General features: G+C 39.2%; 1 protein-coding gene across 3 annotated transcripts in view; it reads right to left on the bottom strand.

Moving 5' to 3' along the window:
* The window catches only part of UBN2 (ubinuclein 2), a 51418-nt gene that overhangs the window by 14336 nt on the left and 16953 nt on the right, over positions 1-20129 (bottom strand). For all 3 annotated transcript variants that reach the window (XM_057430583.1, XM_057430600.1, XM_057430590.1), the window contains exons 4-11: positions 14346-14483; positions 13072-13184; positions 11526-12024; positions 8135-8205; positions 7313-7442; positions 5884-6002; positions 5107-5220; positions 3659-3802 (exon numbers count right to left, since the gene is read on the bottom strand). In XM_057430583.1, the coding sequence (XP_057286566.1) occupies positions 3659-3802; positions 5107-5220; positions 5884-6002; positions 7313-7442; positions 8135-8205; positions 11526-12024; positions 13072-13184; positions 14346-14483 (1328 nt within the window). The remainder of the gene's footprint in view (positions 1-3658; positions 3803-5106; positions 5221-5883; positions 6003-7312; positions 7443-8134; positions 8206-11525; positions 12025-13071; positions 13185-14345; positions 14484-20129) is intronic.

The following is a 20129-nucleotide window of genomic DNA, read 5'->3' as shown; positions in this document are numbered from 1 at the left end:
TGATGGCCAGCGCCTTCGCAAGTTCATTTGCCAGCTCCTTCAGGACCCGCGGATGGATCCCATCAGGACCCATGGACTTGTGCACGTTCAGATTTTTAAGATGGTCTCGAACCAGATCCTCTCCTACAGTGGGCTCAAGGTCTTCACTCTCACAGTGCCTGCGTCTGCCTTCCAAGACTTGGGTGGTTTGGTCAGAGCCTTTGCCAGTGAAGACCGAAGCAAAGAAGTCATTCAGAACCTCAGCCTTCTCCAAATCCTGTGTAGTCAGTTCTCCCGAGAACTTCCTGAGGGGCCCACGTTCTCCCTAGTCTGTTTTTTATTTGCTATGTACCTGTAGAATCCCTTCCTGTTATCTTTAATACCTCTAGCTAAGTTTAATTCTAACTGGGCCTTAGCTTTCCTAACCTGGTCCCTAGCTTCCCAGACAACATCCCTGTACCCTTCCCATGCCACCTGTCCTTGCTTCCCCCTTTTATAAGCCTCTTTTTTCATTTGAATTTTCCTCAGGAGCTCCTTATCCATCCAAGGAGGTCTCCTGGCCCTCCTGCTGCACTTCCTTCTAGTTGGGATGCAACACTCCTGAGCTTGTAGCAGGTGATCCTTGAATATCAACCAAGAGTCTTGGGCCCCCCCAAGCAGTGAGCTTGCTGCATGCTCTTCTCACTGTCCTGAGGATCTCAAATTCGAACATCTCGTGATCGCTGCATCCAAGGCTGCCCTGGAGCATCACATTTCCAACAAGTCCTTCCCTGTTGGTGAGCACAAGGTCAAGCATGGCACCTCTCCTTGTAGGCTCCTCTATTACTTGCAGAAGGAAGTTGTCTTCCACACAATCGAGGAACCTCCTGGATTCCTTGTGCTGGGCCGTACCATCCTTCCAACAGATGTCAGGGTGGTTGAAGTCACCCATGAGAACAAGGGCCTGTGAGCATGAGGCTTTTCCTATCTGTCTATGGAGTGCTTCGTCCGCAGGTTCTCCTTGATCAGGCGGTCTGTAACAGATCCCCACAGTAATGTCTCCCATAGCTATATTCCCTTTAACCCTGACCCACAAACTCTCTGTGGACTGCTCACCTGTCCCCAGACAGAGTTCCATACTCTCCAGCCTATCCCTAACATAAAGGGCAACTCCCCCTCTTTGCCTGCCAGGCCTGTCTTTTCTAAAGAGCCTGTAACCTTCCATTCCAACACTCCAGTCATAGGAGCCACCCCACCATGTTTCTGCAATGCCTATTATATCATACCCTTGTAGATGTGCACACATCTCTAATTCCTCTTGTCTGTTCCCCATGCCACGGGTGTTTGTATAGAGGCATCTGAGCCGAGCTCCAAATGAAGCCGGCTCATTGGCTGGAGCGGCTGGGATATCTCTACATTGCTCTGAGCATTTATTATAGGTGCTGGCAACTGACTGGGTGTGTTGGGATGGAATGATGCCCCCCTCCCCCAGCACATCTAGTTTAAAGCCTCCTTGACCAGTCTGGCAAGCCTCCTACCAAAACTGCTCTTTCCCTTCTTTATCAGCCCCCACTAGACCTGGCCTACAAACTTGGGTCCCGTGTTCAAGGCACCCAAACCCCTGACTATGACACCACCCCTTTAACCATTATATTAACCTGACTAATCCTCCTAGCTTTTTTTAGGTCCTCCCCTGTATCCTGGAGATTTGACGAAAGGACTATCTGAGCTCCAGAGCCCCTAACCACCTCCCCCAGGGCTCTGTAATCCTTCTTTATGTTCCCCAGGCTGCTACTGTCTATATCCCTAGCACCCACATGTATCACCAGGAGTGGGTAATAGTCCGTGGGACTTACTAGAGCAGCAGCTTCTCTGCCACATCCCTGATCCGTGCCTCCGGTAGGCAACACACCTCCCTTGAGACGGGGTCTGGCCGGCAGACAAGTGCTTCTGTCCCTTTCAGTGTAGAGTCCCCTACTACTATGATCTGCCACCTTTTCCTAGCAGCACCAGTAGAGATCTTCTTTACCAGGGCATCAGCAGGCTGTTTCTGGCTCTAGTGTTTTCCCTCGTTAGCCCCCTGCAGGACAGCAAAGCGGTTCTGCGTGGGGACAACAGATTTAGGGGGAAGCCCCTTGCTTTTGGTTGTCCTTTTCCTCCTTTTTTTTGTTGTTTTTTTCTGTCACTAATTCCCAGCTTCCCAGGTTAAAGGCCTCCCTCTTTCCTTCATGAGCTGGAGGTGAAGCTCGAGGCCCCTGCACAGTTTGGGCCAGGAGCAAGCATTCCTGCTTACTCTCAGCTTCCCTGACATCTTGCAGTCTATTAACAGCATCCCGCAGCTCAGCCACCTGCTGCAGGAGGACCTCCACCAGGGAGCACCGAGTGCAGCCCTGCCCATTGTGCATCCTCCCCTCACCAGACCAGTGCAGGCACTCTCTACACCCCGAGCTCTGCACTGCAGCCTCCCCTCTCATCGGCTCTGTCTAGGTGCCTACACTGGTGACCGCCGGAGCAGCCAGACCAGAGCTCCCGGACCGGGCCCTGGTCATACGACGAGTGCTCACCATCCTGCTCGCCTACCCGCACAAACTGCCTCGACCCGCTCTGTTCACAGCGATCCTGGTCGCTCACGCTCCCTGGGGCAGGTAATCTCCAATCAAGGCAATCTCATTGATTAGTATTAATGTATCATATAGTTAAGGTTGGAAAGGACCTTAAGATCACCTAGTTCCAACTCCCTGCCATGGGCAGGGACACCTCACACTAGACCACGTCACCCAAGACTCTGTCCAGCCTGGCCTTGAACACTGCCAGGGATGAAACATTTACCACTTCTTTGGACAGCCTGTTCTGGTGCCTCGCCACCCATGTAACCCAAGACTCCATCCAACCTGGCCTTGAACACTGCCAGGAATGGAGCATTTATAATATATCATTAAGCTTTTACAGTAAAGATTTGCTGGGAAATTGTCTTTTGCAGCAGATGTACAGAAGGAAAGAACACCTATATTTGCTTCTCTTCTTCCACTTCAAAGTATTTGAAAACTGTCAAATTTGTATTTCACAATGATTACTACTGCTCTCATTTTCCCTCCTTTGTGTGGTTGTTTCCACCTAAGTCAGTAGGACACAAGTATAAGTCTTCGTCAAGAAACAAGTGAATTTTTAACCACAGCATCACAGAGCATCCCCGTTGCATACAGGAAATAAAGAGCACAAACCTTAGTGTTTTGTGAACTCTGGTGTTGAAATTCCAGTTTATAATCTTATAGTCCATGTTACACTGTGTTATCAGACTGCCTGCAAGTTATATAGGCATGGCTGCTTTCTATATTACTATCACTTTCTATACCATAGAAAGAACTTCCTCAGCAGTTACCCCCCACTCCTCATACCTCTCTCTCAAATGAAGCATCACACACTGTGTTACAAACTGTCACAAATTCAGTCTCCAGCAGATGACAACAGCAGACAGTTCTCCAAAGACAACACTGGGCTTTTAGCTCTCAGGCTTGCACACAAGCCTGAATGTTCTTCAGAAGTTAATTTTCTATCTTCTAAATTATTTCAGTTCCACTGACATATTTTGAAGTTTTAACCAAAATTAACAGGATCTATTTCAGTCAAATGTATGACAATAAAGAAGATCCAAGAAATATTTAGTACCAAGATTAATAGATACACAAAGCAGGTACCTTACCTTGCTTGCATCCAGCCTTTAGGCCAAAGTGGCTTCACTTCTGTTTCCATAAAGGTTTTGAGGTAATCTTCAGCAGACTGACTTCTATTTGGCTCTAGCTCATAGCATCCCAGCTTGATCTTGACAAGATTACACAACAGAGACCTGCAAAAAGACACAATAGGTGTACTGAAAGAAACAATACTTTCAAAAGCTCAACAGAAAAAGGCTGAGAAATGGAAAGACTGATACCATTATACAGCTGCTGCCCATCACCATCTGTAGGAAGAGCTCAGCTCCAATTGGAATTTTTGGAAGCTTGCTACTACAACTGGTATGATTTGTCACTACCACTTTTCCTCCATTTCCAGCAGACCATATGGCTCGCTTCTTGCCATCCTTACTATAATGTTGTACTTGGTTTTACTTTCTTTTTTTTTTCTAGCTTCCTCATAGCTGAAACATCTCATGTTGCTCACAGTGACCTCTATTTCGTTTAAGATGGAGAATGTCTAAAAGCAAGTGAAATCCATTTTACACTCTTTACATTCTTCCTGACAATGATGTTGTCTTTTACTGTCCTCAAATATAAAAAAAGTGCACAAAGTAACACTGGCCTTTCAGAGCCTCTTCAATGAAGAGCAGATTTAAATATCTCTCGTTAAGTATGGCTCCCTCCAGGTCAGTCTAAGCTATACTAGTTTTATATATTCTGTGAAGCTTGCTTCCCTGTCATCTTAACATACTAAAAAAGACTCACTGTGAGAAGTCCGTCAGCCCTTTTAAATAATACATACATTTGTATTAAAATTAGCTTATATCTTGCATGGGAAATATCTGATTTAGAAGGATTTGCTCGCTTAGAAACCTACCTAGATTATTTAAATAACAGTAATCTCAGTTTTCAGTTAAAATCTATTTGAGGAAAAAGAAAAGTGAGACTTCATAATTTCAGATAAGAATCTGTGTTGCTCTTGAGAGATAACATAGAATTTGTTTTCGGAGGGGATGGGAGGGGTTAAGATTCATGCATTCTGGATGCTGGCTTGCCCAAAGACTGGGAGGCTTGCCAAAACAGCATCACCAACTTTGAAAATCTACCCTGTTGTGGCAGAAATCTTTACTGCTCATTGGTTGACAGCATTTTGTGACCTGTTCCTAGAATGGTGGGAAGCAGGTGTAACTCTGCTTACATGCATTCTTTGCTTAAAGAAGCTTAAAGTCCTAGGACCAGGAAAATATTAATTTGGGTAACACAGATAAAAAAGCAGCGAAAAATCCCATCAGACATAGGATGGTATTGCCCTTCATGTTAAAGGAGGGCAACATTCTAGCTTGCCTGCTTAGCCCCAGCACTCTCCAAAAATTTCTCAGAGGTGTATTTCTGAAAAGCATTGCGTAACATCCCCTCAGAGATCCCTTTAAGAAGTCAGTGATAATTCTTAGTGGGAAAGGTGATTTTGTCTCACCTCACTGTGTCATCCCAATGAAACTTCTTTCTGGGTCCCACAACCCTCTTTCCAGGTTTCTCATCATCATCTTCCTCTGATCCATTTTTCTCTCGTTCATCTTCCGCTTGTAACCTGCAGATAGAACAATTATTTTCTTTATAGGTATACAACAGAGACAAAATGTTTCCTTGAGTAAGGAGTGTGGGTTTAGGTGCTAGGAAAAAAAACAAACAAAAAACAACAACAACAAAAAAAAAAAGAGACTCGTCTTCAGATTCTCATAACACCCCTCCTGAAAGTTCATCTCCCCACCGCTTCATGGTCCTCAGAGACAAGTGAAAAGGACACATTTTAGGGATCCTATCAAGGCTACTAGCTATAAACTTTATACAGTGTCTCTATTGAGAAATGGCAGGAAGCTTATCAGTTTATTAACGCTTCTCCAAGTCTAAAATTAGTGAAAGACGAGTGAAACTATTATAAAGAACAAGGGCAAAATACATCAAGGCCCTGAACACACCATCCTCCTCCATTAATCTGGCATTTTGAGAATCTCCAGCATATTTGTCAGTTTACAATTTCTTTCTCTTAAGACCTCAGTTAATGGAATTTCTTTCTAGAGCTAGGTGTGATAACATCACCTACCCAAAACCAAGTTTTTTTGTACAGTTCAAAATTTACAGACACCTGTAAACTGAAGCCAAGTACTCTGCTGAGCTCAGGGAATGAACAATGTGGAGACAGACTTTCAGCTGGACTCTAGAACGGGCATGCACAGACTCCAAAAATACTTACTTGGCATTCTTGGCTTGATTGCGGGCCTGGCAGTCCTCTTGATACTTGCATAACTGTTCAGGCATGACGTTACTGACAGCCAGTTTCAGCTTTTGCAGTGGTTCTCTCAAGCGGTCATCCTGTAAAAAGAGAAACACCAGATCAGTCTTATTAGATGCAATGTAAAAAGTGCTTTGGATAGTTTCACAAAAATTACTTCCCACTCACTCCTAACACAGTATTCCCAGCACTAACTACTGACCGCAACGGCCATTTCCTACATGGCACTTGAATCCTGTTAGGTGCAACAGGATTATAGAAATGCATATACTTAAAAAAAAATTGTATGAAAAAATTCAAGTCTTGAGACTAGAAACAATGAAAGCCACAAGGAAAATTATCATGAATATCCCAAAACATTATGGCATGATCTCATTAGACAGTTATTAAAACCAAACTAAGCAAGAAAACCTGAGGGGAAGAACAAGATGACACTTGCAAATAAGCACACAATTAATACAAGTTTCCAAAAAAAATGCTGTGGTATAAAAACATCCTAGCTAATGAACAATATACATGTATCAGATTATCTGAATATTAATTATTATATGTAATCCATGTACTTCAAAGGTAAAAAATATGTATTTAGAATTACCTCCAAATTAAGAACTTCAACCATTAAAGTAATATAGTATATACTTCCCCATGTTTTAAATTCTCTTCCTACATCTCCTGACTTCACAGTGTTAATCATAACTGCTTACTGAGAAGAACTGGAAAACTATGTGCTATTATGTCTTACTGCTTAAAAACAGCACATGAATCTGTTTGTCTTCTTAGCAAGTTTGAGACTCTGCATTCATGATCCTCAGACTGTCTGCAAGATTTAGTCCTAGATTTCATCTGAAGAATCAGGTCAGGATACTTCAGATGACAGATAACTTTTTTTTCAATACGAAAACACACTCTAAGAGAAAAGTAACTGCAAATGACACACAAAGTATTTGTAAGACCTAGCCACAAAGGCTATTTTGCACAAACAGCACAGGCTGGGTCATCTATTATCCTTTCTTTTTTCTTGACACAAAAGTGCATGTAATAGTTATGGGTATTTTTTTTAGCCTATCATAACCATGATTATTGTAGCTTTCTAGTTCTGCTACTTTGATATGTACCTTGTACCTAGCTTTCAAGATGAAAGCACTTCATTCTCAAATAAAGGGCCTGAAATACTTAAAACTACTTGTATTTAAAGTAGTGACAACAGCAATTACACATACATACACACACACAAAAAAAAAAAAAAAAGCACTTTTAAGCTCATCTAACAACTGATCCAAAATCTTTTGCTTTACTGGAGACAGTGTGGCTGCTGCACTACTCTCCTGTGCTCTGTCCTCATCACCATTACATAACTGATCCATGCTGGAGCTAATCTCCCTATCCTTACCTGGACATTGAGGTGTAACTTTTTCAGACGCTTTATTAGTGTGTCCTTATTGCATGGCACAAAAGCCTCAAGGTGAGAGTACACTCCATTGCGGACGGCAGGATTTATCTCCTGTAACTGTAGCTCAATACTGGCAAACAAACAAGAGACCGTCAACCACTGAGGCACCCCAAGATGAAAATGACAGCTAAAAAAAAAAACCTAAGGAAGCTTTTATGCATAATATATTCTAGCTATGTGCACCAAAAATATCAGCTTGGAACATTTTCAGATAAACTTTTTTTACAAAAAGAGGATGTCTTCATCAATGGCAAGAAACCGTTCAAATGCATACTTTTCCAGCAACATTGAACATTATTCAAATTTCATTTACTCCCACCACTGCACATCAATCTTGATACAATTTTGACTACTACAATCTCCTAGAGATTATTTTTGTTTCTTAGAATATGAACATAGAACTTTCTACTTAATTGAAGCATTACAGAGTAAAAAGAGCTGGAATTTTCCTTCATGAAAGCTGAAGGTATTTTGAGTCATGAAAGTGGGGTACAGGAAGAAATAATGGCAGTTTTGTTGAATTTAACATATGAAGTGAAGGACACAGGGCACTACAAAACGCTTTACACTGGATAAAGACAGACAGTCATGACAGGAATCATATTCATATATAAATCTCTTTAGCTAGTAACTAGCTTAGACTGATCTACCTTCATTGACTTTTAAGGGCTTTGTTGGAACAACCTCAATAATATTTCCTCTTCTGCACTTTTCCTTTCACCCCCTTTCCAAAAAGGGAAGGTTGTACAGATAAGCACTTACTCCAGCAGAATATTATTCATGTCTTGCGTGAAAAACTTCTTCCTGCCTTCTTCATCAAACATCTTGGCGGCCTGGTAACATAGCAATAAAGAATATCCAAAAGTTCATAGAGCAGTTAATCCCAACAACCTTTGTATCTTTACTTTTACAGCTGTATTATATTCTTATTTCCCGGAAAACAGCATTACTTTGGAAAAAAAAACCAAAACCAAAACCAAACTATACTGAACTGTTTAGAAAAAAACGTGACAGTTGTTGTTACTATACTCAAATAAAACCATCCTGCTCTAGGGCAAATAATCATTACATTTATAATTTGCGTGGATCACTGATTTTAACACATTCATCTTTCCAATAGCTACAAAGAAAGAAATTGGTAGACATGTAGCTCACAACCAGCTACATTCCACTACCACTGTTTGCTTTAAAAAGAGGACAAGTCAAGCAGGCAACAGCATCAACACGTTTCTACTTTCAGTCTGTGAAAGGCTCCTTTCCTACCTCCATTATTTGCCTCAGCCAGTTACAACTTTCCAGCCTTCTTAGATATGCCTTAATCCTTCACTGGTGTTTCAACAAAGGGATAATGTATGTAGAGGAATACCTCGTCCCTCTTTTCTGGTGCTGTGCAGCATTCTCAGCATCTTTAAAATATACCTCTAATATTTTTGGTCTCTTCCTAAGTTTGTCTGGGGGTAGGAAAAAAATCTCAGTCTTATTCCTATACATACTTCCTTTTATTAGAAGGTTTTACTGATCTCAAAAGGATTTTACATGGGAATTACTGTATCTTTATTCCTATCACCTAGATTCTTCTTTTCACAAACAGTAACACCTTATTAGAGAAATCCAGTTCCCTGCACCATTCTACAAAAATCAGTAAGGTCTTCTCTCTAGTGCCCATCCACTCTGCAGATTTATAGGAATCAAGATAAAAAAAAGCCCTACTTTTACAGGCTTATTGTCACCTTCTATTTTGGCACTGGGACCAGACAGCAAGCTAGGAAAGAATATGCATGCAGAAATGTAAGCATGTATGGTATCATCATACTGACTGACAAATACTAGAAGCAGCCAATATGCTACAAGGCTGAATATTCAAATAATCAAAAATCTCCAATACTGCGACAAATTAGGTAAAAACTATAAATAAATGCAAGTGTTAGCTTGATAAAATTCCTTTGTTACTATGAAATACTTCCTGTTCTTGCTATTTGTAAACTGACACATTTAAGTTGAGAAGAAAAATATTTACTGGAATTGTAAACTCTACACTGCACAGGAAAACAGAAGTCTGATACTCTATCAAAAAACATAAGGTAGTCCATTGTCTGAATGCTTTACCAGTTCAGTCATGAACACTGATAGCAGAATTTAAGTTCCTATAATGACTGTGTTCTGCTCACTATTTTCTACTGTAAATTCAGCTGCTGAAGGGATGGTACTATCAAAGCATTTGTCCTGCTAAAAAAAAATTTAGAAAGGTGTTTGCTAGTAATTGTTTTACTACAAGTGTTTGAAGGTAATAGGATACCAGAAAGACAAGTTTGAAAGTCTTAAATGCAGTATCTTTAAGCATAATTAATACAAGGATTATCATCATCTTCTGGTTTATATGAAGGGGAGGAAAGATACGTTTTGACATTTTGGTCCCACGCAGATAGTTTCAGCATTATACTGTCACACTGGACAGTGTTTCTGGCTGAATTTCCAGATTCAAAAACTGCATCACTATCACTGAACTGTGCTTGGGTTTAGTTTTGTTGGGGTTTGTTGTTTGCTTGGTTTTTGTGGATTTTGTTTTTTTTTCTTTTCCCCACAGATTATCTTGATAGTTACCTTCACAATAGAGAAAAAGCCATTTTACTAATTTTCCTGCAGGTGTACAATATTGTCTTCTGTCATGGTAGCTCAGAATTGCCCATTTAGGGAACAAGAATGCATTCATCTACAAAAGGAGGTCAGGAAATTTTTGCTGTATTTAGTCAGTGGGTTTTTTATTACTGTTCTTAGTCTAGAAACATCATATTCCTGCAACACAGCCTTCTTCTTACAGCTCTATAAACTTCTTAGCTTTCTTTGCACTCAAGAGCACTAAAGCTGTGAGCATGTGAAGTATTTGACAAGAACCATTTCTTTTTTCCTGCCTTTTAGAAGACGTTTTCCCCCCACTGACGATGTGTCAGTTGATTTGCGTTTACAGAAGAAGGTGAGAAAGTTGGAGTCTTTACGTCAACAGTCTAGTTTTACCCCAAGTGTATGGATAAACTTGTTCTGCCAGCATCAAACTTCCAGAAGACATTATCAAAAGCACAGGATGGAAAAGTTAGGTTTTTCCAAGATCCACTGAATTAAGGCTTTCTTCCAGCTGTGTGGAGCTTGTTATACTGTGAAGCAGCATGAATTTGGGGGGTAGGCCACTGACTTTTGGCCTACTACAGTTCTTCTTCAGTTTTGCTAAAAGCTTATTATTACTTCATAGTAAAATTAATCTGAGTATTCAAGGCTAGGCAAAACAATCTCTCTCACTTTAACTGATATTAACGTCTTGGCTGTAGTTAGCTTGGTACATTTAAAAATGACTAAGAACATTATAAGCCATTTACATACAGGTGAGAAACATTATGTTTTATCATTATCTGTAGCAAAGCAAGCTCTGCTACTGTTCAAATTATATTTTTCTGAAAAGGTAGTAACTTGAGCTGCTTTTCAAAATTTGTGCTGAGTAAGGAAAAGCTGCACTTTGTAATGAATAAGGAAAAATTTTAATATCAGAATCTGGATAATCAAACAACAAATTTATTCTCAACTTATCCACAACTGAAACAAGGAGCCCATCATACCTTAACAGCTCTGGTCCCTTTCAATAAGCTACTGAGATATTTTTAAGTTGTAGATTTAATACTTTTCATTAATATTTTAAACAAGTTCGGACTGCGTGCTAACTTTCCAAAAGAAAATACTCAGTTTTGTGGTTGTTTTGGAATTCGTTCTTCTTGTAGCTGGGTGGAGGGTTTTGGTGGGTTTTTTTGGGTTGTGGTGTGGGGTTTGTTGTGTTATTTTAAACTGGCAAGTTAGCAGTTATGTTACAAAGCCAAAAATCCAAGACATTTGTAAGCTGCTGTCATATTTCAGATTTCTTCCTCCAAAGAAAGAAAGCATCCATCAATTTCATCAACATTCAAATTAAAGTAACACCGATATTTCCATTATGGAAAAAACCTCAAACGAACAATAAAAGTTATTATACACAGAAGCTTTAGAAAACCTTGTCTCCACCGTGAAACAAGCACTGCTTTAACAATTGACCTTCATTGTCTCTGTGTCTGTTTCATTTGAGTATAAATACAGATTCTTGAATGTAATCCTTTACCAGTGAATTCATACTTACTGTTCGAAGGTCTCCAATGCGCTTCTCAAGTAGTATAGGCAGACCTTCTGGGAGGGCAGGCACCTGCTTGGGTGTCATGACCTGAGAGGTGTAGGTTGCCTGAGTGACATTTCCATTTTCTCCTGACAGCTCAGATACTGGGCTGCCATCAGAAGTGCCATCAAGCAACTTGTCAAAGTCAATGTCTCCCAACATCTCCAGGGCACTTTCAGCTTCTTGCATGAGTTCACGTTCATTTGTGCTACCAAAAATGGAGAGGACAGGATCATTGATCCTAAGATTCAAGTCAGAAATATCGTTTCCTGCACTGAGAGAGGAAGAAGGAATTTTACTAGGGGTAGAGGCTGCAACAGTCACTGGCGGTTTTGGACTAGATTCCTTCTTCCTCATGGCTTCCTTCTCCTTTTGAAATTTACGGATCATGGCAGCCAGAGAGAGAGAGTCTTTATACAGTTTCTTTTTCTTCTTTTCAGACTTGTGTGAATTTAAGGCCATTACTCTGCAGAGGAAAGAAATCTTTCATTAGGATGCATGTGACTTTTGAGGCCTTTTTACAAAAGCCTGGGAGTTTAGTACAATCAAAAAATGAGTGGGGTAATGAAGCAAATGCTTTCTGCTTCCATCTTCAGACTATTCTATCAACTACCATAAAACTTTGCTGGTCATGTGATTTCATACTCTCCAACTGATTTGTTTTGTTAGGTTATGTACACACTGAGGCAAAGGTTATTTACTTTTGACTTCTCAATTTAATTATGGAGAAGTTGGCACAGTTGTTAAACTCATGGCTGATCTACCCTACTAAAATACTTAAACTTGCCTCTCAAGGCTTGTGAATGGTGACAGGTTGCTTTGAGACTAGGCACACCATGTACATTAAAAAAAATTTCTCTTTGCTACGAATTTTGACATTCAGGCTCAACATCTATACGCTACTTAAACAGAGCGCTTTTTGCCAATTCATCACCTTGATAAATAAAGAACAACTATCAATAAATTTACAATACCAACTTGAATATGCATAACAAAATAACTTTTACTCAACAACAATTTTCTAGAAGCCAATTAAAAACACAGCCTTGATCTTTCCATGCTAGCCTCAGATCTCAGGAAAGCACATAAAGTTGCTAAGAAATATGTAGAATTAAGCTACGTTTGTAATTTTTCAGATTAGAAACCGAGGGATATGAAGGAAATTATTTTTCATTAGAAGATGTAATTCTTAGTACTATGTAAGACTTTGAGTAGAACAATGATGGATAATACTATTCATAAACTTAACACCTCTTTTCCATAATGCTTTTTGCCCCTGTTTTGTTACTGGCTATTCAAAATATAGGGGGGGGGGGGGGGGGGGGGGAATTAAAAAAAAATCCGTTTGTAGGAATTATGAAAAAACTCCACATGAATTCCAAACCCAAAATCTACTTGCTATTAATTATAGTTTAAAAATATTCTGAACAGCTGTGATAATCTTGCTATGGTACACAAGCTTAAAACCAAACCTCACATACAATTCAAGGGTTATCTAATGAAAGAAACCTACCCCAACGATTTAGGAGGTTTCATTTTCCGAGGCTTCTTCTCCTTTTCTGTCACTTCATCTTTCCGCTTGCGCTTCTTCATTCCACGATCTTCACTTTCTTTTAACTTTGCTATCTAGAATGAGATCAAATAAAGGACAATGATTCTTACACCTAAAGGACTTCTACAGCAAGAAACATTTGGTTTTCCTTACACTTTCCAATTCAGAGCCAGGAAAAATACCTCAATGTGTGTAAAAGCAAATAGTACCACTGGATTCCTAGCAGCAGTGCAGTTGCTGACAAATCTCACTAATTACTGATGTTTAAACAGTTACTGAATTCAGAGAGCTTTCAACAAGAAAAATACTGAAAGGCACACACAGACTGATACTCCTAAGCAATGGCCAAATAGCCTTGGAAGACTGAATCCCCCCACCTTCTTCTGCTACCACAGCTTCATTGCTGAGTATGAAGTTACACAGTATGGAACACCTTTTTGGCCAGTTCAGTTCTTGCTGATCCCCAGTTTACCTGCTGGTGCAGAGTGGGGAAAAAGAAAGCCTTCACATTATGCAAACATTATTTAACACATCAGAGTTTTGTCTGTTGCCATCAATGCTATTTTAGTCATAAATCCAAATCATAGCACCGTAAGGGCTGCTATGAAAAAAAAAGTTAACTCCATCCCAATTAGATCCAATATAAGAACCTTAAAATTATGCTAAGGAATTATAGAGCAGGAAAGGACATCAGAAAACATGAAGCTCTTAGAATGGCATGGAACTTGTGAATGTACTATGCAAACAATTATGTTCACATTGATCATAACTTTGTCAATGTACGCAGAGCAGCACATTGTTTGGGAAAAACTTTATATGTGCTTTTTAGTATAGCTGTTCTTATACGCCAGGTTTACTTTAACAGACATGTTTAGTGTTATTTTGAATATTAGGAAAACTTTCAAATCATGCAAGAGTTGTGCAAAGTCATAAAAGCAGTACTGGAAAATTTCTCATCTCATAACAAAATCCCAATAAAATTACAGAATCATCTGTCACTTGAGGATGGATGGACACTTCTTAGCTTGCCTAATTGTTACTCTTACAAGACTGGACATCCCGAGTTATTTCCTGAAGGCTAGTACCTGAGCCACAAACCAGAAAATCCAATAAAACAGTGCTGTGCAGCATTCTGGTTTCAACCTCTTCATCTGAGCCATTCTATGCATATCAAATATTTCTCAGTGTCCACCTAGCATAAGCTGTGTATAAAAAGCATTTGTAAGATCACTCACTTTAGGTGGCCTATGCTTTTTGTCTTCTGCAAAGTCTTCATCCTCTGAGTCAGATGCCTGGCGGAACTGCAGTGTACCAGTGTTGATATAAAATCCTCCATATTTGGTTGTGAGGGATGCAGGAACTAATTCATCATACTGGGCAGGAGGAAAAATGAGTTTATCAGCATTTCTCAGTAAAATAAATATATAGTTAATTTACCAGTCCCTATGCATTAAAAAAAAAAAAAGAAAAAAATCTATACAAGTACACATCACAGCTTGTTGGAATAGAAACAGGATAGTAATGTTATTGAAAAATTACTGGCCAAGGCACAGGAAGCTGACATCACAGAATAACTTTCCTACTTTCAAATAATGCCCTTTTTTGGAAAAAGACAGGTTTATGGCATTAAAAGTACTGCTTTCTGAAGGAAATTAGGATGGGCACAGAGGCCTTCCCCCAAATCCCCCCCCCAAAAAAAAAACCAAAAAAAAATGAAACAAACAAACAAACAAACAAAAACCCCAAGCTTTCAACCTTTTTCCCCCCTATATTCTGTCTCTTGTCTCTGAAGGCATGTTACATTATGTTAGATGTTAAATCTCAAGATATGTAAATCATATGAACAAATATATACCCCCTGCCTACAAGCAGGTTTACTTGATTGTTCACAGGTTGCTTTTGTCCAGGAAATAGGCAGGCACATAGTGAATTATTAGTTTTCATCTAGGACAGCCTTACAGGCATATCAGCAACATCACTGGCTGAAACAAAATTTTGTAAAAAACAAAACAAAAAAAAAAACAAAACCCCACCCCACAACCCTGCCTCTACCGATTTTAAATTTGACGTTTAATACTTCTACTGAATGCCCTTCAATTTTATGAGACAATGTGTGGTTCAAATTACTTTGTTAGTCATACTCTTTTATCACAGGCCCTTTAAGTTATCTGTGATAGCTACAGTTATTTCCAGAACCTAATTCTTCCATATTTTCAGAAAAGATGACAGTCTGAACACTGCACTGGAAGAAAACTAATCTGTATCAGAATTTTATAGAATTGGATGTTATATCCAGGAACAGATCGTAGAGATACTTCTGTAAATTAAGCATAAGAACTTGTCAAGATTATATGCTGTTTCATTAAGACTGCCAGAATTTTCATTAATACCAGTCTCTGCAGTGCATGTCATGTTCAGACATTTCAACACATGCTACATTTAGTACCAACTCTAACTACAGTGCTCTGCTCAAAATTCTACTTCTCTTACAAAAGTACCCTGAAATTTTCTTTTATTAAAAATGCTATCCCAGCCATGAGAAATTTCAGTGCAGTATCTGTTAGGCTTATTTCTAATTTTGTGTCGAATATTACATTGCCTCTTACACAAATACCACAGTGCCAGAACTTGTTACACTGGAAGTCATATAAACTCTCACTCTGTTTAGAGAGTTTTAAAACCACAAGGTTTCAAACTCTTATACACGCTTTGAAAAGTATTTAGTATTTATGAAGGAATTTCCCATTTAGAAGTACGAAGCTGTATCTCAAAAACATTGAAATCCAAAGACACAGGAAAAGTGGTCAATACTGAAGTACAGGGTAGGACATGAATTCTATTATTTCATGACTAGCAGCCTCCTCAGAATGACATTCTTCTCCCAAGCATTACCAGGAAACTGTAGGAAGTATCTTGTTAATAGCAAATTCTTAGAAAGGCTGGGAGGATGAGTAGATTGATTCCAGCTCTATGTGTAAGTAGCAAAGCCAGTCATGGAAGTGTTTGCAAGAGAACTTAGGGAGAGTTGCCTTGACAATGCTGTTACCGCTGCTCAGATAGAAAACATTGTCCTGAACGACTCCAAATTCAAACTACCAGTTTTAGTTTTCAAATTTGGAAAATTTTAGGATGGTGCATGCAAGCAACAAATATTAATTCTGGAGGCTATAGTCTGCCTGGAAGCATTAAACCAGAATGCCTGAGACACACACCTGCCAACAAAGATAAGGAGGAAGCGTTTCCAAGGCCTAGAAAGTGTTACAGAAGTACCAGTTACCAGTAAGTACCAGAAAGTGTTACAAAAAACCTCAGCGTCTAACAGACTTAGAATCAATTTCTGCCTACCTGAAACGGTAGTATGTTGGCACACCTCAGAGGTGTGCACTGTGGCAAAGGCAAAAGACGATTTTGAGTTACACCTGCAAGCTATAAACGTTTGGTAGCTCAGCCAAATGATTAAGATACTTGAGAAGGGAACAATGTGCTTGTTATTTTGAAGTCTGAATCAGCAGGCCTTCCATTGCATGTCTGAAGACAGAAATCAACAGGCTGAATAAATTAGTAAGCCATTTTAACTGCCACAACATTAACTAAGGACTTGAGATCACCTACATGAAGAGAACACACAGAGTGCAAAGCAGAGTGTCAGCTACCTACTTATTTCATTTCCCCCTCCATATGATGAAAGTAAAATGGTTTATGAACTAAGAAGTCTGGGCTACCAGAAGCATTGAGACAGGAAGAACTAACCAGAAGAGGAAAACACAAAATGTATACTTTGACAAGAAAGCTGGTGAAAGAGCCTGAACTGGAGACCTATGTGGATTTAATCTGAGTAAGTATTCAGAAATTTCAGTGAGTCATCACCTTTTATCTTCCTGAAATGGAAGGCTTAACAAGCAGTACAGAAAGGCAGAAAGGGAAATAAAAAGCAGTGACAAGACCTATGAAATACCCTAAGATTATATGAAAGACTAGCGCAAGAAAGCACGAGAATCTATTAATTGGACAAAAATAAGGCAAAGTGGGCTTGTCATTCATCTTAAGAGACCAGGACGACCATGCAAAATAGGAGGTGCAAAGTAAACTTGAGTGGAGGCTGGGTAAGAACTTCAGAGAAATCTGATGTTTTTCCACAGCTCTCAGAACCAGCTTTATTATGCACAAGGAAGATAAAAGGAAAAGAAAATAAATTACTATCCACAGTGCTTAACAGAGGAGGCATTTCCTTTTTGAGCTGACAGGGTGTGAACTGTATTGGTGAAGTGGGGCCAGAACAGGATCAAAACAGAAGAATACAGTAATTGCCAACTTTGAAGGAGAAAGTACACAGTTAAAGCTGGGACCATTAACATAGTAAGTGAATAACAAGTAAAGGAAAATGCAATAAAGACTCAGCTGCAGAGCAGTAAGGAAGCTCTGGAGAACACACAAGTAAGGAATAGACATTCCACAACCAAGGAAGCCATGAATCACAGCAGATTAACAGAATGATCAACATGCTATGTGACACAGATTTGTAAGAATAAGGCAACCAGAGAGGCAGAAATCATTCAATACACAGATGAACAAACTACCTATCCCATAACAGCCAGCAGGGAAATAAGGTCAGCAACACTTGGAAGTATAACTTATCAACTGAGGTTTCAACAGCTTCTGCTGAGCACTATGAATTCAGTCAAAACTTTTGAAGAGCCTTTTGAAATTCAGTTCTCCTAACCCTTGAGTTTACTTTTCCCTACCAAAATTAGTTTTTTCCTCAGCCTACCAAATTAGGTATAACTTACAACTAAATGTTTAATTTTATTTTCAACTTAGTAAAACTGGGGCATGCAGACCACAATTTACTTAGTATCCTCTCCTTTGAGGTAAGCTTACTCTCTTGTAGCACCTCAATTGAACAGAGAATTTGAATACAGCTGTACAAGATACTGGCAATAGCTGGATAAAACTTCATTTTAAAGTTTCTTCAGGAGTCTCAGTTAAAGGGAACATGGCTCTTGAAACTTCTAAATCTTCTGATTAATTGGTTTCAAGACTTTTGCTTTGCACTAGCTTTTCTGCATATGAAATCACAGAACTGATCCTATTCAGCAGAACAGGTAAAAGCCCTTTAGCATTCTGCTCTTCCTTACACATTCCAAGATAGAGGATAAATATTCTCAGACCTCCAAATACACAGGATTTCATCTATAAGACTCCTGAGAACAGAGATTTGTCCAACAGAAGATTATGGAATCATTCTGCAGAAAACAAAGGAAGACTGACGTATCGTCTGAGCATCTAAAAGCAGATCAGCATGTAAGTTATTTTCAACTACTGTCCTTGAGCTACATTGCTGTTTCTAGGGCCATTAATGTAATGAAATGTTTAGGTGTGAAAGAAATTTAGTTGGGTTTATGGATTATATCAATTTAGTTCTGAAATCCAAACCCACAGTATATAGCGGTATCATATTAATACTGTCAGCTCCTGTGTGCAGATATTTTGACTGTGAGCTCATTCAGCTCTCTTCCAGGCAATAACGTACATTATAAAAATACATGTGAAAAGTCTTTATAACACTTCTATATTAAATTCTGGAAATGAGATCTGGAAATGAGTTTTGCTGCAAACACATCCAAGTATTTTTGAAGACATGCACCCTTGTGCATTATTTGTTGTGAAACTGGCATTATTCAGATAAAAGATAAGCAGGGATCACTTTTATTCCTTGTTCAGTTTATTTTTGAGATTACTTTAACCAGCTGGGTGGGTTGTTTAGTTTTCATCATTAGCCTACTAAATAAAGTCAAACTACTGAAGTTACTTTGAGTATGGCTGCTTCAGTCAAATGGATTTAATACCCATACACTGTGTTCAGTACACACTTGAGGGCACTTCAAACATACATAGTTGATAAATCTTTATGCTTCTTACAGACACAAATAACTGAAATGAAGTCTTCGGCTTTGCTGTCCTTTAAGGAGAAGTGTTCAAACAAACAGAACTTCCTGAAAAATAGCATAATCAAATATACAATGAAATCCTGGACAAGGCTAAGGGGGAACAATATATTGCTTTTGTAATTCAAGGTTACATTAAAAAACAAACAGAAAGGGCTTTCCCATGGGTAAAGAAGGTTCCTCTTCCAAATTTCATAGGCATGTTGTTTTGTGGTGTGCTGTGTTTTTTGACCCTGGGGCAGAGGACAGCTAACAAAGCACAACAGAAAGTGTAACAGACTGTTAAATAAAGATATAATACCTGACTCATGGTAATCTAGACTAGGATAGGATAGTCTCCTTGGAGAACCCTAGTTTAGTAGTCAGTATATTGTAATCAGTCAGCCTACAAGAGCACCTTGAGAGAAGTACTAGTACATGTATGTTGTCCTGTTTTGTTCTCACCATGACTACCATCTTTCATACCCCTCCAGCAGCCACAGAGTCAGACTATTAGCTTAAGCGACCTTCAGTGCAACAGGATGACGTTCTTACAGCCTTGAAAATATTTCAGTCTAGGATGTAACATGTATGACCACTCATGTGACCACCTTTATCTGTTCAACTCAATTCGTTCAAAGACTGAGCTCTGACCTACACTGAAAATAGATTTCAGGGGTTTTATGACAAATAAATATGCCATGTATTACTTAACCTCTCCAGGCTACCTGTTACATTGCTACTAGAAGATTCTGTAGAAAATAAAAAAGTTACACTTTCCTTTTCGATTCATTTAATGTGAAGAACAGACTTAACATATGATACTTAAGACAAATGCTCTTATCAAAGATCTCTTATTTTGGCATGCTATAACCCCCCCCTTTGTATTATATTAATAATCACAGTGTTTAAAAAAAAAAAAATCACAAGCAAGTTCCTTGTGTTGCTTAAATAAATTCATCTAGTTGTGAAGAATAGTTGATCCTAGGCCACGATCTCACCCTCTACTAGCTCAGATGACTCTGAGAAGTGATTTAGTGCTCTTCAAAATATAAATTTAGCAAAAACCAAGAAGTTGCTACACATGATTATTTC

This window comes from Pezoporus wallicus, unplaced genomic scaffold (assembly GCF_028554395.1).
Source record: "Pezoporus wallicus isolate ANWC-B61680 ecotype Strahan unplaced genomic scaffold, APGP_CSIRO_Pwel_v1 scaffold_3294, whole genome shotgun sequence".
NCBI lineage: Eukaryota > Metazoa > Chordata > Aves > Psittaciformes > Psittacidae > Pezoporus > Pezoporus wallicus.
The sequence above is the reverse complement of the archived record's forward strand: the minus strand, read 5'-3'. Positions and strand labels throughout refer to the sequence as shown.